General features: G+C 38.7%; 2 protein-coding genes across 8 annotated transcripts in view; one reads left to right on the top strand and one right to left on the bottom strand.

Moving 5' to 3' along the window:
- Nucleotides 1–21,023, top strand: part of EYS (eyes shut homolog) — a 1,042,686-nt gene extending 1,021,663 nt beyond the window's left edge. Inside the window, exons 49-50 of the mRNA XM_068937477.1 lie at nt 5,570–5,731; nt 15,415–21,023. Of these exons, the coding sequence (XP_068793578.1) occupies nt 5,570–5,731; nt 15,415–16,610 (1,358 nt within the window). The 3' untranslated portion in view covers nt 16,611–21,023. The remainder of the gene's footprint in view (nt 1–5,569; nt 5,732–15,414) is intronic.
- Nucleotides 20,228–24,575, bottom strand: part of PHF3 (PHD finger protein 3) — a 55,036-nt gene continuing 50,688 nt past the window's right edge. For all 7 annotated transcript variants that reach the window (XM_068937473.1, XM_068937470.1, XM_068937472.1 and 4 more), the window contains one exon: nt 20,228–23,276. In XM_068937473.1, the coding sequence (XP_068793574.1) occupies nt 21,094–23,276 (2,183 nt within the window). In that variant the 3' untranslated portion in view covers nt 20,228–21,093. The remainder of the gene's footprint in view (nt 23,277–24,575) is intronic.

The following is a 24,575-nucleotide window of genomic DNA, read 5'->3' as shown; positions in this document are numbered from 1 at the left end:
TCTCAAAGGAAAAATGCATTCCATTTTAGAGAATTTGAAGTAAAATTTTTCAGTTTTTCCAAATAGCTACAAAAAAATGACCTATGCAATTTCAATCTACTTTCACCTGCAGCCTTAAGCAAAGAGCCTCTCAAGATGAAAATTTTCATTCAGCTGGATTTGTCATTGCTTTCCAAAATGAAAAAAACTTGTGTCTGGTAGAAATATGCTCTCTATATGGAGGACTCAAGCCATGGAAAATTTCTAACTGTGGATTTTAAAGCTTTCAGCCATCTTTGTTGCTAAGGAACTGTTAACACTGCACCGTAAATGTCAGGGCCCTGAGCGCATCCTCCCCACCTCACTGTGGGTTTGGCTGCATCGTCTCAGAGCCCCCTGGAGATGGTGCAGGTATCTGGCCTTGAAGAAATCTCTGCTAAGAAGCCTCCACAGAGGCTTCCTCCTGCTTTGCTCAGGAGCCGCTTTTAAGTTGAGGCTTCTGCCCTTGATCCCTGCCTCAGCCACACTGCAACGGCATCACAGCCGTGCCTGTGCCTGGCCATGGGCCCTGCTATCTGGACGCGGATGCTGATCCACTGAATGACTCTCTGGCCCAGCCTTGGTGATGTCCCATCCCCACAGAGGTGCCTGATGCCCTGGGCTACGACTGCCCCCAGCTGCCCCTCGCTGGGCCTGCCTGCTCACCTTGCTCAGGGCACTGGACTGGCCTGGCTGGTGAGGTCCTACCCTGCCGGCCAGGTTATCGCCCTCGGCTCCTAGCTCCTCTCCATTAGAGAGCAGCCACCTCTCACTGCACCCTGACAGTAAGCATGACTTTTAACACTACCAGAACAAAACAAATATTGAGTCAAAAGTTACAAAATGTGATCAGGACAATGGATTTATGGTGACAAGTGACAGAGTTTTATAGTAAATCTTGTTGTGAGAGAGTTTTTTGTTTATTTTTTTATTTTTTTTTTTTTTGCAAAAAGGATTGGCGAGGAGAAAAACAAACTAATATGCCTGGTTAGATCAAAGATCGCATGCAGTTTTTCAGAATCAGTTTGAGAAGAAGATGAGATTACACTGAACTGGGACATTGTTATTTGAAATAGAAACTACTTGGAGGAGTAGTAACAAAAGGTGACACAGCAGGTTTTTTTTTTTTTTTAAATGGAAGACATCTCATGGCAACTGCAAAGATAAGCATTAAATCCAGTCTGGACACACAGTTCTCCAGATCTGGTCTCACAGATGCTGAACAGAAGGGAATAATCATTTCCCTTCACCTGCTGGCTACTCTGGTTGTAATAAGCAGGATGCAGTTGGCCTTCTTTGCAGCAAAGAAAGACCATGCTCATTCATTCAACTTGTCCACCAGGACCCCCCCCCAGTGGCATTGGCCAGCTGCCTCAGCACTCTGGGCTGCCTCTCCTCTGGTCTCCTGGCCTTGTGTATGTGTAGGTGTAGTTGGCCAAAGCGCTCCCAAACTCTTCCTCTGCCACAGCTCATGCTCCGCTTCCCCAGACTCTGCTACTAGGCCCGGGGACCTGGGAGGCCTGAGCAGGTCCTTTGCCAGTAAAGACCAGGGCAAAGGCGGCTTTGAGGATCTTGCTTTTTCCCATGTCCTTTGTCGCTAGGTCCCTGCTCCCTTGAGGAGTGCCCTCCCATTTTCCTTAGCCTTCTTGTTGCGATTCACTCATGGAAGCCTTTCTTGTTTCCCTTCACAGACCTTGCCAGTTTTGTCTCCTACTGTGTTTTGACGCTTAAGTCCGTCCCTGTGCCCTCAGGCAGTGTCTCTGTGTTCCTTGCTGGGTAGGCCATCCCTGCTTCCCCTGTCTCTGTGCTTCCTTCTGTGTGTTCGGGCTCAGTGATTTTATGCTGAGCGTCTTACCTTCCTGTTGCAAGATTACATGACAGACTGAATGGCAAAAGGGGCTTGGCAAAAGTTTTGAGGCAACAGGCTGGTTGAAGAAACTATCGCAGTGAAATTCCCAAGGCAGTAGTCTGCAATATGTACAGGCACTCCTGCTTTCGTGGTGGGCTGTGAGAATAACCTAGAAAGCTTTGTTCATAACAGCAGCAGAGAAGGACTTATAAGCGTTGACAGGGCTGATCAAAAGGGAATAGTAGAAGGAACCTGAAAAGTATTAATGAGTACTACAGGGAAAGAAAAACATGCTTCAGCGATAGTACTTGCAGGAACAGTGTGCTCCTGTAGCTCTAATTGGTCTAATGGGATTTAGAGTTTAATTCTCTTTGTATCATTTAGAGATGTATAGCTTCATTAGATACTTGTACCCAGAGAAGTAAGAGATATTAGTCTGATACAGAACAGAAATGTTTGCTTAAGTGCCTGTTGTGCTTACAGTGCCCCATACAGTGTTTGGTGCCCTAGTGAGTAATGTAATAGTTACACAGCACAAGTCCTATGAACTTAGCTTATAGGATTCACAATCCATTTGCCGTATTTGTTTTAGTGTAGAGTTTCTCTGGAGTAAGCATATGCAACACAGGAATTGTCTTGCTCAAGTTTAGCCAAAATTATTTTCTTTCCTTAGGAAAAATACATTGTTGCAAGGAATACAACCCTAAAGTATCTTTGCATTTGACATGATATGTTAGTTTTGCATATTCCTGCCATGAAAGCAAAGTGAAAAGCTTTAATTGTCTTATTCTTGAGCTTAAAAGTCTGTGTATTTATAGCTGCAGTGTTACTGCAGAGATGTAATTTTATTCTGATCTTCTCTGTGCACTGCAGTAGACTTAAAGCCTTCTGTTCTGAGATATGGGTGCACATTTCCATGTACCTGTCAAGTCAGATGTTTTTCATGCATATAATCAGTATTTACAGAACAATTTACAAGCAAATTAGGAGTCATTCCAGTACTTCCTGTAGTTAGTCCTGCTACACTGTGGCAAAATACGTTGTTTTCTGACATTTGTTCAGATTTATGTATTGGGAATACAAACACTTCTTTAGCAAAATGGATATAGAATACTTACATCTTAAAAGTTTCAGAATGAAGTAAATTAAATAGAACACTTTGTTTGAGATCAGGATAATCATGCCTACATTCAAAAGCATTCTGACATCTATTGCTGAAAATATGGACGTTATTTTTTAATATTCTGTTTGTAATGTAAAGTCATGGATTTAATTTATTCTCTGATTGACACTATGAAATTACATTTTTTTCATCCTTGTTCTCTCTTTCCTCCTCCAAGGCCCTTTGTCATAGCAATCTTCCTTTCATATACCTTGCCAGTGATGAGCAATGTAGCATTCACCCTCTTGCAACTGAACATTTTGCTTTCATACTAGTCATGGTCCAAGCTTCCTTCATAAACAGTGAAAAATTAACTATGTTGACAAACTGAAACTGAGTCTGTCATGAAAACTTTCAGACACATCATCGTACACATCACCTAGTATGGCCTCTTAAGAAGCAGCATATTTTAATGTATGATTGACTGCTGTGGCATAATTTTTCCATATATAGGTCTTGCTGTGCATAAATTTGCTAGAAGAAAGCTGATTTCTAAATGGTGCAGAAAGCAAAAATGTCTGTGAATAAAATGAATTATTATTTCTGAGTGATTTTTAATTCTGAAGACATCAGTATAGTAATTGCATCCTTAAATACTAGTGGAGAATATTACATGCTAAACAGATCCAAGCACCTAAAAACCCATGGGAAAATTATTATTACTATTATTTTATGTTGCCTTTTGTACTTGATAGTGGTTACAAGTTTTAATAGCACAGATTATATAATTTAATCTGTTTAGTAAGTTTTATTACCATTTGTTTTCCAGCGTAATTTCTACTATTAAGACTATATGAAAAGTTAACTATATAATTGCCAAAACTTCACATTTCTAACATTATGTGAGATATTACGACAGACAATGCCTAGCCTTCATATCCTAATAGCTATTACGATGCCGAGGATGGGAATGATTGTTAATGTAACGTGTTTGTGTGAGAATGTATGTATGTGTTGAACAGCACATAATCAAAAGCCAGATTCTGATGAGAGTTAGACCATTTTATGAATCCATTATGGCTGGGGTTCTGGAAAGCAAAACTTACTTACTTTTAGACTTACTGCGAATTTGTGAGTTTAAATCCATGCTCCTTCCTCAGAGGTACTAACTATAACGTAGTGGGGGGAAATGAACACAAAAGCCAGCTGTGTTACAAACTGATCAAGAGGCATCCTCAAGTCATTAGACTGATAACAGGCATGAGATCTGGACCTTTGGTGCATCTGTTTGCTGGAAACAGTCCAGAAGGAGCACCTTGAATCCTATTATGACAAACAGGCCAATTACAAACTCTTGTAGCATGCTGACTGCACATCAGTGTGAGAAATAAGGCCCTTCTGTGATGGGCTGTACAAGGTACAACTGGAAGGCAAGTGAATTCACCAGCAGATGCTATACAGAAAATTGGAATGTGCAAAAGTAACATAAGGTTGCCCAGGAGTGTACTACAAGGACACCTTGAAGGCATATTTGACTGAAAGTAAGTTACTGTAAAACTTCAATGAATTTGGGGGCACCAAAATGAATAAAGATGTAGATCTCTTTGAACAGAAAGAGCATAGCTTCAGCAGGAAAACTGTCAAAAGAGAGGGATGCAGCGCTTATGGGTCAGAAATTTAGTTCTGGTGTTAATTAAGTAGTAAAAAGTGCTTATCACGCAGAGGTCTAAAAGTACTCTGCACGTCTAAATAGCTTGACTTTTTCTGATATGGTGCCTCAAACAACAAATACAGGAAACTAATAACAATAAATTTATAATAACAATGAATTATCTTATAGCTAACATAATTACGTCTCAAATATATAATAATATCTTTATAGTGGAAAAAAATTGGAAGCGGTTCCAAGTGACACAAGCAGAATAGAAAAGTATAGTCATTTATCTCTTTAGCAAGCCTTATTTATGAACAGTTAGTGCTGAGAGAAGTGGTAAGTCAGAATGATGAAGTTGTGTATAGGGCAAAACTGTGTATTATAGCACTGCTGTAATTTTGTGAAAGTGCTCTGTTTCAGTATGATATAGGACAATCTGAACTATCAAGCAGTTGAGTGTGATTATCCCAAATAAGCATCAGCAACCATTAACGAACACATTCTTCCTAAAAATGTACACTCTTGCAGCATACAAAGCAGTTCATAAAAAAATCCTCTACTAAAGTTTTCGTCTGTATGTTGAAGAAGTAATTTTTTATTCTGAATCCTGGAAGAGTACGTTGCATTTGAATTCTTAAACAACATGAAAATTATACTTGCATTTATTTGAAAGCGAATACTAACAAGATTACATTTATTTCATGTGACAACTATGGGCTTGATTGTTAATGAAAATCAGGCACCCAGAAAATGAAATGGCATTGATTTGCTGTTATGTAAGTTTTATTCTGTATCTAGGTTATTTTTAGCCTTTGGAAAGGGAAGAATTGAAAGTATTATGTGTACCACCTGTGAACAATGCAAAATATCTGGAGACAACTGGTGCCACAATAACATAGCACTCGCAAAATATCTTTCAGAAGGTATTTTCTCTTCTATTTTTCAGCTGTCTCCATTAGCGATCCATCTTTCAGAAGTAATGAATCATCATGGATGTCATTTGCACCCTTTTATATCCGACATAAGACCCACATCAAGCTACAGTTTCAGCCTCTTTCTCCAGATGGCATCCTGTTCTACACCGCACAGCGTTTGAGCTCTCAGTCAGGTAGGCACAATCACCAGTGGGCTAGCATCGTACACCCAGGTGCTTTCTTGAAAATGGAGAGAAGTACATACAAGTGATTCAAGTGTTCAGTCTCTGAAATTCATTGTCCATGATGACTGGCTTTTGAACTGTATGAATAATCAATTGCATGCAAATGAGCACATGGAATAAAATTTCGGATGAATCCGAGGCCAACAAAGGTTTAATGAAGTGGTTCAACAAACAGTTTTCACCTGAGGAGTAACTGTAACCAGATCTTCAACAGGTGTTTACTGATACTGCTCCCATAGCTTTGGTGCAATGATGCCAGGATTGACAATCTGAGGGTTTGGCCAGTCTTTTAAAATCATGAAAAACAAAGCAATATAAAAACTAATCAAACTGAAGTCAAGGGAAAGTGAATTCACTATGAGAGAGTTAGTGAAGTTCATCAGGAGTTTATTATATAACGCTGAGAAGTTTGCTGGTGCAGCATGCAAAACATGCAAGTTTTGCATTTGCCAGATATGCAGAATGAAAAAAAGTATATATCTAAATACAGTATTTCTGCTATTTATAGAAGTATTTTAAACATTAAGTCAAAGTAAGAAAGCATAATTTGCTAACTAGTGTAAATACATTTTAAATTTAGTCTCTAAGGTGTAAATTTGTTGTAATCATCTACTTTGCTAACATATTTTATGCTGGATTTCTGTGGTCTTGCATGTTTTTGAACAGAAGCCTCACACATCATTCCTAACATATGATCTTGGAGCAGCGGTGAAATTTTCCACTTGTAATAAGTTATGCAAAAACAGGGCTTTATATTAAGAAAAAAATATTGAACAAAGAAATCTAAAGATGTCTGATAATTAGTTAAAAGCCTAAAGGTTCGAGACTCTTCAATAAACATACTCAGACACACACATTTACACACAGGTATAGCCAGTTTACCACCTTCTTATTCTCTACACAGGCATTTTAACAGTTAGGTAAGACTGATATGGTCATAATACAGTGCTGGTACGTTCTGTTTGTCTTTTTTAATTGCAGCCACATATGGAGAAGCAGCTTCAGAGAAAAATATATGGCATAACTGAAATACAAATACATTTATTTGCAAAGAACTCATGTCTTCTACAATGAATCCTTTATAATTTTATCCCTTACAGGCCAAATTCTGATATGCTTTGTGAATAGTTCCCTCCTGTGTAAGCTAAACTATGACATGGGCCATGAAAAATAGAAGAGAAAAAAGGCTCTCTCTCAAAAGAGCGCCAGACTAGTCAAAGGTCATGGAAGCAGCTAGCATATAAAGAAATTAAATATCTCTTTGGAAGCATCAAAGAAATTCTGCAGCTTGTTTAACTTGGGCTAGGAGTGGTTTAGCATGAACAAGCCCTCGTTCTATTGCCAGTGGTGAATGTTTAGTTTGCAAAGGATGGAGTATTTTTCTTAAAATCTCTGTCTAGAGCCATGCAAATTTCATTTCAAAACAAAAACATAACAAAAGCAATAATCTATAGAGTAATTAGATTGCTTTACAACTTTCCTACTCCCATTTTTACTATGCTGAAGTTCTGAAAGATTTAGGAGAAGCTAATCATCTGGCTCTTTACATTTGCCTTCATATAATCCTGTCAAATCCAGACAGAATTAGACTGATGAAAGACTGAGAAGTATTCTTAGCAGCCAGCAGATGTGAAAGAGCTTTTGGTTGTGGATTAGTTTACAAAGCACTTTATATAAAACCTTTTCTTGTACAAAATTATTTAAGATTTAATAAATTGATTGTCCAAACTATAAGATTTTTTTTCTAAAATTCTTGTTTAATAGAAAATAATTGGGACTTTTCTATGCTCTGTTCTTTTTTCTCACTAGACAATGCTATTTTTGTAAAAGAAATGAACTCTGACTGTGCAACTAATTTAGGAATGAGACTGAGTTGTCGTATGTCACAGTGGCACAGTTATATAGTGGCTTGTTACCAAAAGTGAACACTACACCAGGACTTTCCCTGCCAACTGCAAGGGACCATTCACTAAAAAAAAAAAAAAATCCTCCCATCAGCAAAAAAGGTTTAGTTGATGAAGAAAGGGTTTGAGGCCATGAGGCTTTCCTTGAAACATTTCCTTCGTGTTCTGTTCTTTTCAAAGAACCATATATATGTTTCTAGAACTGGTGGATATTTGGATAGACTCTCCACTAAAATGTTGGTATGCTAGTTCCAGTCTCCACTCATCTAAGAGTGTAATTACTTCAGTACATACATTTAAACAGTTCGTGTAAAATAGAAGGCATCCTACCAATCATCTTTTCTATTAGCAGAATTCCCTGTAATTCTGCCAGTCATAGGCTCTTTTGCCTTGTCAGCTGTTTCTGGAGGTGTTTCATGGCTTTAAGTCTTGTAAAATTCCTATGTGCAGCTCCTAAGAAAGTAATTTGAAAGTCTGGCAGAATTTTAAGTGGCTAGTTTTTAACAAGCTGAAAAAATGAGCAAGTGAGCTGTGCATGCATGTTTTAGTTTGGAAACTTGCAGATAGAAGACAAAGGGTCTCCCCCCACCCCTTCAATTAGCTGTTTTATACCAGGGAAGGTAAAGATGTGGGAGATGCACACAGTTATATGCAGTGTTTCTGAATGAGGTCTCTGAAAATAATATAGCATTCTTACGGAGTTCCACAAAGTGTTGGTAGAAGGCCAGCCCACTTCACATTCCCTCAAGCGTAGTGCGTCTTCTTTCTGCCAGTGAAAGTGTGAGAAATCCACTGAAAAGCCTTTAATTCAGATAGGGTTAGCTAGATACTACTCATGCTTCAACAACATATAATTTAATATAATTTACATAGGGCCACTCTATATACTTGAAGGCCTTAGCGCTCCAGGTAGAAAGCAGTAAGTACGGTGCATGAACTTTTTGTTAAGTTATAACATTAATGAAGCTTTACACTTGTTCATAAAGGTGGAATTGCAGATTGTCTGCGCTGTTCTAGAGTTCAGGCTAGGGTGAAGGAAAGGCTCCCAGAGAAAATGGAAAAGAACAGTTGCACAGGGTGACTATGAAGTAAGTTAGGTTAATAAACAGAATAGGGTGAGTTACACTACGTTTAATACTCAAGATTTGCAACACCAGCGATCTCTCTCTTAAACAAGGTTGTGTTGCCTTCCTGGTCTGAAAAGTTTAGAAACATTAATGCCTGAAATTTAAGGAATTTCAGCTTAAAAAAAAAAAAAAAAAACGTAAAGCCTGAAAATAAGAATGAGATGGAGAGTGTGGTTGTGTGATGTCTGCATGATTTATAAGACATTGTTTATTGTAGAAACTGAATCACACTATGGAATTGCACTAAAATCTTTAGAACATGCTCAGAATACCTGGAATATCCAGATAAGAATGAGGATTGTTTTCCTAGTCACAAAAAAATTGACCATCTACCCACGTTTAGAAGAGTATTCTCTTTTGGCAGCCATGTTTCCTTAGCCAAAAGGGACATACTTTTTGCTTTTTTGATAGTTTTGGAATCATTTGCATGGACAAAATTAGCAGTGGATATAGGGGACAGTTCTGCTTCCTTTGTGGCAGAACGGTCATCCCTATTGACCTGCAGTCCATTTCATGTATGAAGTACTGTTGCGATCTGTTACTCTGCCACTGTCAAGCAAACCAAAAATGAAGCAGTCAGATTAAGGTTGCTTGATGAGGGTGTCTCCTAGCTGCTGAAGTATGCCAGGGTGCTAGTGCTGACTAAATGAAGCAGAAAGAAAGGTTTCTTCACCAAAAGCAGCAGCATTTTTGAAGGGCAAGGGTGAACAGTCTAACCTGTAGGAGAGTTGTAGCCCACCCCTTCTAGATATATGCACATCACTACATAACTAGGGCTGTTTTGGATCCTAGGTGTGCCCTTCTGCTCTGGGAAGATGCTCCAAGGGGAAGGTAGGATCCAGCTGTGGTCACAGTGATTTTTACATGATTTGAGAGATTCACAGACTTGACTTAATGTAAGATTGAGAACAAGTGGTCTCTGGCTCCATACATGGAGTAGAATATTTTGTAATAATCCCATGAAAGCATGTCCACGGAGTAGCACCTCTAAATGAACACCACGGCATTAAAGGCACCGTGCTATGGCCATCACTAGATAAAAGATCAAGTGACAATAGCTGCAACAAGCTGCTATAACCTGTCAGCTGACTGATATGTAACTGTGTGTGCACTCAGTCCATGACAAATACAGCGTCAAGGTTACCAAAAAAAAAACCCCAAACTTATAGCTAATAGGAGGGCAACAAAAGCTATCAGATTTGAAGCTGAGAACAACAGAAGTTTCAACCATGCTGAAGTATTGGCTAGCAATTAGTGGCAGGAAGTCCAGGGGCTGCAGAAGGGTAGGAATATGGCTTGTCTTTTCTTTCTGTTTTTTGTTCCCTTGTTCTGTCTCTTCATATCTGTTCCCCTCCCCTCCTTTGCTTCCCTTCCCTGGTCCTGGGCTTCGTTCTGACTCTTAGAAATGGTCTAGAGATCACCTGTCAAGGGTAGCTGTTGGTCAGTTAGGTTCCTTCTTCTGTGGGGCCCACAATGCATTGCCTTCCTGGGGCACAGCTGTTCAGCTGAAGGCTGACGTGGCTATTTCACCCTGTACTAGACAAGGAAAGCTTTGCTTTTGGAAGATTTTGTAAAGGGTCACAGCATAGGACCAGGCTGTGATTTGGGTCCATGGAAAATGGTACAGGATAGCAGGGTGAAAGGTAAACCAAGAAGAAAAGGATGATGAGAAAAAGAAGAATGAAAGCAATGTGACCTGAGTTCAATAAGGCGGGAGAGAGCAGTGAGTGAAGATACATGTGGAGCTATGATGGTTATAGGATGCATCACACCAAAAAGAGACTATAATACTGTTGGAGAGACAGGCATCTTATTATGGTGGCTTACCTGGGTCAACTTAGAATGAAAATTAGCATATACTGAAACCAACCTAGAGCAAGAGAGTTCCCTTTCATTAACTGAGAATGATTCCTGTGAATGCTATTGTCTATGAGGGTTAAAGGTTCAAGTGTTCACTGTAATACTGAGGTAATACTGAGAAAAGTTAGACTGCTTGCAAAGACCAAAGACCGTTCCATCACACATCATTTAATCTTTCCTCAACCAGTCACTGACGCTGGAAATGGATCGTGCCTACTGGTAACTTTGATAAAACCCCAAGACAGCCCACGCAGAATGAGCAGAAAAACCCTGTATGGATGGTAATCTTAAGAATAAAATAGCTGCAAGACTGACTCAGTGTTACCAACCTTTTTTCCCTGTCAGTGGCTGAAATAAGGTCAACTGTAATCAACATGCTGAACAAGAACATGTAAACGTAGATACTTAACTTTCTTAAACCCTGGATAAATCACTAACAACTTTTCTCCTTTAGCAATAGGAAATAGTCATTGTAGAAATTACTGTTCATGAAACATACTGACATTTCTGTAACACTCATTGACAACATAGTGTCTCATAATAAAAGCAAACGTACATTCAGAGATGCTGTCTCAGTGCTCCAAAATGGCTGAAGGACCAGAGTTCGTAGGTGTCTGTAACCAGGCAATCACTGCCTAGAGCTCTTGGGACACCTACCCTGCAGAGGTTGCTGGGGCACTGAGCTCACCTCTGGCCTCTGCCCCCAGCGGAATATTACAGTGTAGAGGCTTCTGCTTAGAAGCAAAGAAAAAATAAACGCCAAATATCAGATGTCTTACAAGTCTTTGTAAAGGAACATAGACCTTGAGAAGTCCAGGAACTGATCAGTGAGTTTCTAACAAACAGGGAGTCCTTAAAGATGCTTGCGTCTCTATATCCCTGTGGCCAAATAACTGCATCAAAATGGTAGATGCCACTCACAAGAAGACCGCATCTACTGCTTCTAAAGTTACTTAAAAGGATACTCTGGAAGCCCTGTCAGCCTTAAAAACTAACAGGAAATCCTCCTTAGTGTCAATGTAGTAACTCCTCATTCAAGAGCTCAAAATTAAATCTGGCATATAGTGCACACTAATTTGCAGTGAGGTATAAAAATAAACACAGGTGCCCCAGTACCCTAACTGGTAAATAAAGATTTTGCCTTTTATGCACACACACTGAGCACTAGAGTAGACTGAGTCATTATGGGCAAAAGAACTTGAAAGAGGAATATTAAAAGTAGCATTTGTCCTATGGTCTGTCAGCCTGAGATCCTCTAGGAGCGTATTCAGTCCTCCTAGGAAATACTCTGCCATTAGGCATATTAAATAGTGAACATACTAACTGCAGAGATCTTTTTCCAACTCAGGTGTCCAAATTTAATACCATCTAATTCAATATGCACTGTAGTGCTTCTCCATGAACAGGATGCCTCAAAATAGATTGAAAACATTCCTTATATGCATTTCTAACTATACTGAGCTTTGACACATTACCATGCAGATGAGTTTCCTGTGATGACTTAGGAATATACGGACACATCTGTATTTCTAGACAGAGGCTGAAAATGAAAGAGCATTGCAAGAATTTAAAACTTTACTGTTGGATCGTAACCAGTATAGCTACAGGGCATCTTTCAGAGTAATAAGCCGCCTGCAATTTTTTGTGATGGATTCAGAGTCTGTCATAAGAAGTCATATCAGCAGGTATTGTCACAGATAGTCCAGATCTCACAATAACTGTCAGATGAGCCTAGAAGAAACCTTTCATTAACTCCCAGTTTTAGGTACTAACTGTTCAGGACCTAGAGTTCACTTGGCTTCTATGAACTCTAACATCTGATATGGGAGCAGGTGAGACTTGTGCATGTTCATTATGAAACCCTGAAAATTAAAGTGATGAAGAAACACTGATACCTGTTTTGGAAGTGCTGCCTTCTACCATGGGATGGAGAGACGAACCATTTCATCTGAGATGGAACAGGTTTAACTTTAAGGCACTTACTTAGTGAAACTCTGAGTTGGATTTGCAAGTACCGGTGCTGTTTTAAGTCCAGCATAGTTCCTTGCTTAAGGCAACACCAGGTGTAAAGCCCCCTTCCCCTGAGAAGGCAGGAAAGCAATCTTTTTAGCCCTTTGGCCATAAAAAGCTTTTTACTTTATCTTGACAAAACAGGGAAGATTAGAGAAACAGGGAAGTGCATCAGAAGTCAACTGAATGCTGTGACCACTGAAAATTGTTTTCAGTACCCAGTGACTTGACATGCTGTAGTTCCAAGCCAAAGTGAAGCTACAATAGTCTATTTCCAAAGTGAAGGATGCCACTTTATTGAGACAGATTGGCTTACAGGCCTTTGCACACCATCCAACAGGTTGCACAAAGGCTTAAGTACACAACAAAAATAGTGAATGTGAATGTCTGCTTCAATAGTCTCTCCAGTTTTGTAAGAGTACTGATGAAGATAAATTATCCATATTAGTCAAGAGATGTTGAATAAACAACTGAAAATATAGAAGCTAGGTTGCGTGTCCTATTTGTAGACTGTATTTTCCGCAGTGTAGGGGTCAGTCCAAAAGTCTGCTTAGAAAAACTGAGGGGCCTTCAAGCCTAACGAAAGCAAGCTTCCTCAAAAAAATCTTTGGCCCCAATTAATGCTTTGTGGGACAGGCCTGAGCAGTGTACTCAGCACCCTATCTTAGAAAAACAGGCAGCTAGTGTAGCTTGCTTCATGACCTCCCATACTGAGACAGCTGAGAGGAAGAATTCAGTAGTAAAAACACTTTTGTGTTTTGTAAAAACACTCGAGCTCCTGATTGCAGGCCAGATGAGCCATCAAGCTCCAAGCTGAGGTTTTCCTTCTTCCTAGGCAGCAAAGAATGAGGACGCAAAGTCTGCATGTCTCGGTCAGAGAGATGACAAAGTCTGCCAAAGAGGGAGTTTAGAAACTTTTTCTGATGCTCCTTTCTTACCTTAGGGCTGAGGTACTGATTAAAAACAAAAAAGACATAAGCAGGTTATGTACATTGCTCCAACAAACAAGATGATGAGTACAGTCATCAGGAAAGAGAAGTACATGATGGCAAGTTGAACAAGCTTAAAGCCACATCACTTGGCAAGAGGAAACACACAGGAAGGGAAAAATACCCACATTCTGAAAAAAAAGAAAACAAACAAGGTACTCAAAAAGAACACGTATGTTTTACTTTACAGGTAAGGCAGTTAAGTAAAACAGATACGAAGTGTTAACGACAACCAGATAGGAACTAGCCAACTGGGAGGAAGCTCCCTGCAATGATTGGGCCGGCATTGCCAGAAGGTAGAGCGTTCTCCTCAGCCTTCTGCCGTGCCCAAGGCAGGAAGGCAAGGCACTGGGCACCTCCGCTGCAGCTGCCACTAGAACCAAAACTTCTCCATCCCCTCTTGAATGCAAACCTGGACAACTGCTCTAAAGAGAAGTATAACTGTAATGTCTTCTGTAAGTTTCCAGTAAGTTAAGCCACTCATTTTTAACTTCCAATAAAGAGAATGTAATTCACAGATCAGATCTACTCAAAAATTACAACTGGAGTAAAGAAAACTTCATTAATTCTACTAACAGGTCCATCCTTGAGAATGTTGAATCATTAGGAAAATTCTGCTTTCCAAATTTGAAGCTATTTCTTCATTAGTAAAATATTACATGAAAATGTAAGCTTTACTGTTAACTATTAGAAAAAGAGAGAAAAAAGCTTACATCCAATTTTAATAAACTTATTAAACAAATTTAATAAATGAAATTTATACCTGCAACTCCCAAAAGTAATACTAAAAACAAGTTAAATTGTGAAAGTAAACATCAGGAAGTTAGAAAATGCGACCTTCACTTGCACATTGCGTAGGTGTCATGGATTACAGTAGTGATAAACATCAAATCTGAACATCAATGCCTTCTTTGCACAGGGGCTACAACACTGTCCTGTTCTGCCTCCCTGTCATCTTTCCCCGTTAACCTCTATACCTGCCCTACATATCTTCCTTCCAGCTCCTCTTTCCTAACCTTTCCCAACTTTTCTTCTTCACGTTTGTGGCGTAGTTCAAAGTGATACCCTCTCATTTTACATTGCCTGTAAGGCCAGAAGCAGAGTACAAAAAAGGTAACTCCATTCTCATCTTTTAGGCCATGGAGGCCTTCAGAAGAGGCATAAAAAATAGGGGAGAACGGTGAGGGGAAAAAACACCAAAACCCAGCTTATCAAAACAACCCAGTTGCAAAAGATGCTCCAGGGAAAACAAGAGTATGCTTGGTATAGACACTCTTCAGCACATTCAACTGACAAATCCAATAGCCTTTATTCAGCATACGGAAATTCAGATTATTTTAGCAATTAACTCGGCCAGAACTTTATTCTTTTTCATAGGAACACCAGCAGGCATTCTTTCGTTGCTAAAGTGATCCTACCTCTCCCTTTCCCCAACAGTTATATAGTCCCTGCACCAAAGCAGACCGTTTCATAAAGTTTTTTTTTTTTCCTTTGAAAAATAGAAAACTTCATGAGTTCATTTTCCATGGGGGAGTGGGGATGAAGGAAGTTACCATGAGAAGGGCCATCATGGAACATTTACATTTATATGATTTAAATATAACAACGCTACAAGGCCACTGAAACTGAGCTACTGAATTGGGGAAGTGCAGGCATGAGAGCATGAGGATCCTAAAGGATATGCTATTGCTCAGTGAGCTTCCTCTAAACAGTAAAATTCTATTTTATACTGTTATCTACAGGTGACTTTCTATGTATATCCTTAGTAAACGGATTTATACAATTGCGCTTCAATCTTGGAGACAAGACAGTCATCCTGCAGACTTTTCAGAAAGTCCATACAGATGGAAGTACATGGCATTCTCTCAGAGCAGGAAGAGTCGGTAATGAGGGCTACCTGGACCTGGACGGTGTCAACATTACTCAGAAAGCTACTGCTGGAATGAATGCTCTAGACACACACACAGATTTTTTCGTTGGAGGAGTGTCCTCTCTAAATCTTGTCAATTCAATGGCAACAGAAAATGAGCCCACAGGTTTCAGTGGCTGTATACGAGAAATTGTTATAAATAACAGAGAACTGAAACTTACTGTGACCGACCCAAAAGATGGAGCCAACGTAGGTGACTGCGATGGAACAGCTTGTGGGTACACGGTGTGCAAAAATAACGGAACGTGTCAGGTTGAAGACTTGGGATTTTCTTGCTCTTGCCCACAGCAGTGGGTAGGGAATACATGTGAACAATCTATTTACTGTTCACAAAACAGGTGTGGGTCTCAAGCTCTCTGTATTCCTGAACCTATTTTATTTTCATATATCTGTGTATGCGCACTGGGGTGGTCAGGTAAGTACTGTGACCAAAAAATCACATTTTTTACAGCAAAGTTTGTTGGTAACTCCTACATCAAATACATAGACCCACACTACAGAAAAAGAGACCTCCAGCAGAGCCGCATTTCTTTAAATTTTACTACCAATCAAACTGAAGGCTTAATATTATGGATGGGAAAAGCTGAAGATGAAGACAATGATTTCCTTGCTCTTGGTATTGCCAATGGAACATTAAAAATTGTAGTTAATCTTGGAGAAAGAATTTCTGTCCCTCTAATTTATAGTAAATACTCCCTTTGTTGTGGAAGATGGCATGTTGTTACTGTAGTTCAAAACCAAACTTGTATTAAGGTGTATCTTGATGAGGGTCCAATTCTTTTTGAAGATATTGATCCACAAAGAAAATACACCGCTCTAAACTACGGAGGCATCTGTTATTTTGGTGGGTTTGAAATTGGCAGAGAAGTAAATATAGTCACTGCAGGGCTTTTTCAGCAGGAATTCATTGGTAGAATTAAAGATGTTGTGCTCTTCCAAGATTCTGAAAAGATTCAGCTAATGAAAGCAGAAGGTTATAACATTTATAATGGAGATGACAGAAATTAGTTGGAAATCTGATTTAAACTTTTAAAAAAGTGATGTAATTAGATGAATTTCCTTTTCCTCCTGTCTCTTGTGGATAGCTGGCAGTGTAAGATTAAGGAACCAATGTAGAAAGCACTTAGTAATACCGACCCTCCACTACAATTCCTTTTCTTTTTTTTTAATGTTGTAGATTAATAGCATATACAAAAAATGGTCAAACATTTTACTTTAACTCATATAATTACTTACAGATAGCTTTTAATATTTACTTTAAAATAACAGAAAAGCCTGATTTTTTTTTGGTTTATTGTGCTGGAAATAGTTTTGTAAACAGATAAATAGGTAGCAATTAGCTTAGAAAAACAACCATCAATCTAGTATTAATTTTTTTGACTTTATGAGAACAGACAGCTTACCTGTTTCATCAAAACTCTACGTTTTATTAAAATGCATTACTTCTCTTTTATAATTTTGGAAGAGAAAGGCTGAACAGGGAACGACTTCAAATACTGAAACCAGTGTAGTTGCAGAACAGTTCTCTGCCTGGCTCACTGGCCACACTGAGAAGCTAGCCTAGATACTGGCACTGCGTTATGTCAAAAGCATATCATTATGACAAAAATGTTACATTTTTCTAAAGATGAAAAATGGCTTAAGAGAATATTCATTTTCTGTGATTAAGAAAAGAGGGGCTGGCTGGATTTTCCTTTGGCCTTCTGAAAGTTTTCCCCTTGTAACATTACTTGATAGAATCCTAATTTTCTTTATTATTATTTTTTAAATAAAGAAATAGATTATTCTTTTCCCAGTTTCTCTTTTTGATTGCAGGTGGAATAGATTGCAAGTAGAATAACTAAAATGAACTTGCATTTTACCTAATGCCACTTGTCAAAAAAAGGTATTTTAATTAATTACTGTACAGATATAAAAAATATTTGCCTGCTGCTGTCCTCCAGCAGAGGTCGACCCTGTCTGAATATTTGAACACTTCCCCCCACGTTTTATATCCCCCCAACATTTTGAAACTTTACTATACAAAGGTTTTAGCCTCAGTAAATTGAATTTCCATGACCACATTTTTCGTCAGTTCATAATCTCAAAAGCAAAGAGAGCTCTTCAGTACATGAACGCACAAATTCTATTCCTTCTGAAAAAGCCCAGTGATAGTCTACACTTTAGTGATCAATAAAAATAACTATGAGAAATCAGTTATATTTTCATGTGCTGAAACACAAGATCTAAGATGACATTTACATTTCTTATTTTGCCTGCTGACTTACTGTATAAATAAAATACTTAAAATAATAGTGATGGATTTCTATTCCTTTTTTACTTTATTATTGCTCAAAAGCACATTCTTAACCATCAAGTTGCTGCATGGAAATTCTCCCAGAGTAAGTCCTCAGTGGATACAGATCAGGAACAAGTAACTAATCCTTTTCTTCACATAAAGCGAATCAGGAGCAGACGCTGTAGGTATAGAAAAGACCAGGTGACACATATTACTTTCCACTTAACCATAGTTTGTGTGTGGTTATGAATTTGTTGCCAACAGTCAGTTAAAGAAGACTCAAAAGGTTAATTGAGGCAGGGTGATGAAACTACCCCGAGATGTTTTAATAACCCAACCCAATCTTTATGAGGTGCCTTCTATCCTCATAAGCTTCTTTGAGCCCTCAAGTGATAGGCTTGCTGCTGTGACCTCCCTACCCACTTCCCGGCAGACAGCAGCAGCTCACGAAGCCCACTGGCCTTCATCTTGTCTGTGAGCTGGCTGCCGAGTCTTCCTCTTAGAAAGGCCTTTTATGGCCATACGCTTGGGAAGGAAGCATGTTTTGGATCTATCCTTTTTCTCTCTGGGGTTCCTGGTGTACAGCCAGTTCCCCACCAGTGCACACCGCTTTTTGCGGTCTATTTGCTGAGCAGTGATTCAGTGTAAAGCAAGTAACAATGAGAGCATTTCCAGCTAACACTAGTGCTGGAGGGAGAGTGGCTGAAGGCAACAGAGGGGACAAAACCCTTTATTCCTGTAGAAAGGAGATTTATTCCCCATTAGATCAACTTGGATTCCAGACCAAGCTCTGGAAAACTGTTTCTGCTTGTTAATTTAAAATCTTGACAAAATTGTCTTTGAAGAGCTGTTTTGCTCTGGCACTCGTAAGGTTCTAAATACAACAGCCAGGTAGTTAAGCACTCGTAAAACTTTGAAAATGTCTACGCTTTCTTTCTAAACAAAATATTTCTGGTAATTCTGACCAAGGGCACTCTTATCTCTTCGATATAGGTAGATGCAATTTTCACTGCTACCAGTGTTATCACTAGAGCACAAATGCACGCAAATTTGAGATTTGCGAGTAACCATGGACTGGGAGGAGGCTACTTTGGGACAGGCCAAAAAAAAAAAAACCCAAAAAACAACCCCCCCCCCCCCCCAACAAAAACTTAGTAGCTCTGCTTGTAAGAGTTTACTTAAAAACTTACTCCAACAGCAAAACAATTAGTCCATCTCAAATCATATTAAATCTAAGCTACACAAACCATCAAGGATAGGATTCAGTCCACTGTTGTGGATACCTAACTTACACAATGCAGTCCTCCCAAAGTAATTCCCTACCTTCCCCACAGAGTCAATAGAAAGATTAAAGGTTCTTTTAAGGATCTTCTGGAGGTCTCCAGATGAGCCTGTTAGTTCTAAGTTTTAGTTCTTAAAGTGGCTGAACAGTAATATACATCATTTCAAATAAATCCAACAAGTGTCATTACAAATAACCAGATTCCACATAAAATGGTACCAAATTTACATCTCCTGTGCACTTTTGTATCTAAAGAACCCTGGTGTAAATATTTAAGCAGCACAACACGTGCATATTAGTACCAGACATAATCAATAGCACTACTGCTACACAGATCGTGGAATTCATTTGGAGCAGGCTAATTTAATTGTATCATTTTGTCATGCTACAAGTAATTCAGAAGTTCAAATATTGCTTCTAATTTCTAATGAACTGAGGGTTTTTCTTATCAGCCATCCGAACTAGGAGCCTAAGAAACATTACTGAGTAAAGTCCACTCTGCCACCTTTATTTAGTGCAAGTTTTCTGATGTTAATTTTAGCCAATTTGGCTATAAAGCTATGTTCAGTATCTCCAAATGAAATGTGACTTTTAAATATATTCACAATTTAAAACAGTAACAATTAGCCTGTTAAAGTGGGAAGATCTTCTCGGAAAGCAGCAGCTTTTCTACAGCCAAGTGCAAAATGCTACATCCATACATAAGATAAGGTTCTCAAAATAAAAACAGACAACCAAAAAATAGTACCGTAAATCTCAAAATCCAGGGGTGGAATATTTTTGTTGTCTTTAAAAAGACGCAACAAAACAAACAGTGTATTTGAAGAAAAAGTGTAAGAATAGATTTGGGGCTTGTTTTTGTTTTGGGGGGGTTTTTTGTTTGTTTGTTTTTTTAATCAGTGGATGTCAGTCACTACAAAATCTGAACTTACTGAAAGCCCCAATGTACAAACACTCTGCCCCCACCTTTTTCTGCTCCTCCCTCTCCTCCCCCCAAAACACCTAGCTCAGCTTACTATACTAATTTAGCCTACTGTTTCACATCTATGAAATCAAACACACACAGTATGTGAGAAAGTTTTATCGTTTTAGAATCAAAATATCCCTTAAAATATTTACATTTTACAGTAAAAAGGATAGTAAAACACAAAGTAATGTACAAGCTTAGGTATTCAAGTTTTTGAAGCATGGAAAAGGATGGGAAAAATGACTGACTACTACAAATCATATTTTGAAGAATTTAGTTTAAAAATGTTTTCTCATTAAAACAAGTGCAGTTTAAAGCAATAACATTCGAGCAGGTCAGCCTTCCGATTTCTGGTCACAAACTGCTTCAGATGCCTAGGAAATACTTGAAAAACTAACGAAATATGCTTGAATTATTTTATTGTACTACTGAATAATTTAAAAAGAACTCTTCACACCACCGAGGATATTATATTTTGTTGTAACGTGTGTGGATTCTGAGGCTCTGCTACAGTCTTTAAAAACAGTGCAATTTAAAAAGAAGGTTATTTATGAAATTCACCTTTAAAATTATCAGAGCATCTTAAAACAGAAGAGAGCACAAATTACCAAAGGCAGCAACTATTTGCATACTTGACTAAAGCCAACTTCATCAGCTAAGAAAATTTCTAAGCCTTTATTGCATATTAATAAAAGAAATCTTTAAAATTTTGAATATACAGCAATGTAAAATTTTTAAAAATATTAAACTCCTACTTCTAGTGATAGTTGGTATAATGAAAAAAAGGATGAGTATTGGTACAGTGATTGGTACCAAAACACAGACTTGTTTCTGCAAAACACCAACACTGAATAAAAAAAGATGGCACAATCCTAGCAGGCTTTTTTTTTTTTTTATACAAAGTTTTATGACATTACTCTAACAGTTTATTTAAATAGGATTTTGAAAGACTGCCTGCATCTTTTTACCTTTTGCTTTTAGCTCTGTCACTGTGGTCCCTATGCCTATCTCTGTTCTTTTCACTTTCTCGTTCTCTATGTTTCTCTCTACTTTTCTCCCTCTCTTTATCCTTTTCATGAGCCTGTTCTTCACTTTTAGGCTTATCGGTCTTTTTTTCTGGATTTCTAGTCTCTCTGGGGCATTTTCCATCAGAACCCCTATCATTGTGCGGAGGTCGCAATCTTTCTTTGTCTCTATGTCCTTCCTCTCTATTCTTCCTCTCTCTCTCTTTTTCCTGGTTCCTGTCTCTGCGCCTATTTCTTTCAGAATCTTGCTCCCAGTATTTTTCATTGTTCCACTCTTTGTCGTGTCTGTCTTTCTTTTGGTGATGGGATTCACTATAGAACCTTTGTCTGTGTTGATCATTTTTAACTCTGCTGAACCCTCTGTCCAAATGCTGTTCTTGTCTGCCCCAAGGGTCACTATGACGTCTTTCTGGTCTCCTGCTGTCTTTATTCTGAAAAAAATTTTCTGGCCCCAAAAATCTTGATTGTTTGTGAGCCACTGGTAGCCCTTGTGCAATGGGTCCGGCATAGTGTGGTGGCTGACCTGATAAATGAACTACAGGTGGCCATGGCATCATCGCATTTTGAGAATAGCCAAAGCCTGGAGGAGGAAGAAGTGGAGGCGGTAAATGAGGAGGAAACCCAAACATAGGGCTGTTTTGTGGAGGAAAGTTATGAGGTGCAGGAGTCTGAAACTGAAATCCAGGTGGATTAGATTTAGGATGCTGAAAATTGTGCTGTGGAGGTCTAACAGATGAGAAGCTGCCACTTGTAATAGGGCTTGGGCCTTTGGAAATAAATTCAGAACGAGAAGAATTTTCTGTTTCAAAATGAGATGAAGTTGCTGCTGGTCCTCTTCTAAATGAGTTCACCGTTTCAATGTTTTGCATCAAGCTATCTTCCTGCAAGTTCTTGGTATCTTCTGCTTGTGATGCACATACATTATCTGCTTTTGTTGCAGTTGAACTATACTGCATCTCATTTGCTTGTGCATCACCTTGATATAGGTTTAAGCCCTTTTCTCCAGAAGGCTGCTTATTCTCTAATTCCATTTGGTCATTTCCTGAAACATTTTGTCGGTCTTCATTTCTGCTGCCATCTCCTTCCTTGCTTTCTGAAGCATTAGTCTGTTGGCTTCGTCCAGCTGCCTGTCGTGGGTCTCTTTTGAGATTAATAAATGGCGGAGATTTAGAAGTATTAGCAGTTGTACCTTCAGCAGAGCCTACATTAACATTGTTCTCACTGCTTTTTTTTCCTGCGTTTGATGAGGAAGAAGAAAAGCTAGAAGTTGTGGTCCTTCTGATTTCCTGTGCAACATTCTCCTTGTCGTGTAATTGCCACTTCGGATCATTTTCTTTACTTTCTTCAGTTTCTTTATTCTGTGACTGGGCAGATAAGTTTGCTAAAAACGCTTCTGTGGAAACATCTGGAGGTTTTCCCTTCAGACTAAGGCCTATCAAAGTTCCAGCACTTCTTGCAGAACTTGAGGTGCCTACAGCTGCTGCATCCGCTGTTACAGTAGCATCAGTGGATTCCTGTACACCATCCAAGCTAGCCTTTGTTTCACTCGCTTCAGCAGGTACATCAGCAACATCCATGTCTTCTTCTTTTAAAGTTGCTTGCTCATTTAACAATGGTATGTCTTCGCTGGGACTCACTTCTGACTTACTGTGTTCATATACCTGCCCTGTAGTACCCAACAGGCTTTGAAGAATATCATCCACTGGCAGTGGTTTATTTGCTAGCTCCAGAGTAGAAGGCTGATTTTCCCATCCAACCAGGACTCCAGGAAGGAATCGGAGAGGCTTCGGTGGTTCATGTTTGGTACTTTCCACTAAAGGTTCAACAACTGCAGGAACATCTTCTATATTAGACTGCTGAGATTTATTTCTCTGCTTGTGTAGCACAGTTGTGAAGGAATTAAAAAAATCATTTTCTTCTTCTTCTTCTAATGCCAATTCATTATGAGAGACTTCAGGTTTGTTTGGCTTGCTTTTCTTCTCTGGTGGCAAGCTACTCAAGGTACTTTCAGGAACTTCATCTGCAAAGCTACTACTAACGCTTGCAACAGCGGTAATCTGTCTCTTCATTTTCTGGCGAATTATCAATCCCAGTAGAAGATTTGGTCGATGCACTTCAATCCCTGTACAAAGTCACAATAGCAATTAATTGTCTATTTCCATTTTGGTTAAAGCAATCATTTTAAAAACTCACATGATTTCTATAATATTTTTAAGAGTAATAATTTTATGGTGTTAACTCCAAATTTGAAATCTCCATCAATAACTGGAACAAACCATAGTGAGGTACTACACTACAGTAAGATTATAGAACACTACACGTTTTCTGAGTAAAGTGAGCAAGACAACAACATGCAGCAAAAAAACTACAATACTATTTAAATGTTTTGTAATGAAAAATCAAAACTGTAATTCCAGCATAGAAGTTATGACTTCAAGAACTGCAAACTGAAATTGCTTTAAGTATGTTATCATCCCACTATAACTTCGAAATACAGAATACAATTCAGTTTACTTCTATTCACTTAAAAAAAATTAAAAATTAAACGCCATGTTAGACTAAGATAGCTATAATCTGCCAATACAGTGGTAGCAAAACACGAGGGGAAAAAAAACAAAAGAATTTTAACAGCATACTGGTAGCTGCACAGTCTCCTGATCAATTTGTGTTAGACATATTTCTTCAAAGGTTTACTTAGAATGACTTTGCAAAATGCTTTCCTCATTCCAGGAAGGCACTGTGTTTCAAGGTATAGTATTGTCTATCTCCCAAGAGGTAAATTTGTTCATTATGTATTTTGCTCTGAATAATTTAGATTCCTGGGGTGGGATGTGAGGACAACAACCCTCTCCCCATCCCACTTCCAAATGGTGGCCTTGTCCTACTGAGCTGAATCCAGCACATGATAACGTAAGTTTATCCTCAGCTCATCCAAGTGATACATCGCATTGAGCAGTACCAAAATGTCATTTTTGTAGATTTTTAATACAAATAAGTTACCTAAAAAGGAAAACAATTAAAAAGATCTAGATAAAAATGGAAAAGAAGGTCAATCTCTTTATTTAAAGGCATGTAAAATCAAGTAAATACTTTAAAATTAATAATGATTTGAAAATTTTTCAACTTCCCAGAAAGCCAGATCTATTACTACAGAAAGGGACACAAGAGTCAATAAGTCACAAATGGAGAGTTTCTCTACTGCACAGATAATTCCCACGTGAAATAAAGCTCTTCCACAATTTTATTTTCCCTGTAGATGATTATGGCCATATGAATGTAAATTTAGGTGGTGCTTTGTCAGTCAATATAAAAATATTTTTACTATTTTTTGAATGGCCCAAGTTGAAGCTGTTCAGAATAGAATGGGACCTACAGGGCCTGTGCCTCCATCCTGGCAGCAAGCAACACACAACCGAATTCT

The sequence above is a fragment of the Struthio camelus genome, chromosome 3 (genome assembly GCF_040807025.1).
Source record: "Struthio camelus isolate bStrCam1 chromosome 3, bStrCam1.hap1, whole genome shotgun sequence".
In the NCBI taxonomy this organism is placed as follows: Eukaryota; Metazoa; Chordata; class Aves; order Struthioniformes; family Struthionidae; genus Struthio; species Struthio camelus.
Note: the sequence above shows the minus strand (reverse complement) of the source record. Positions and strands in the feature narration are given on the sequence as shown.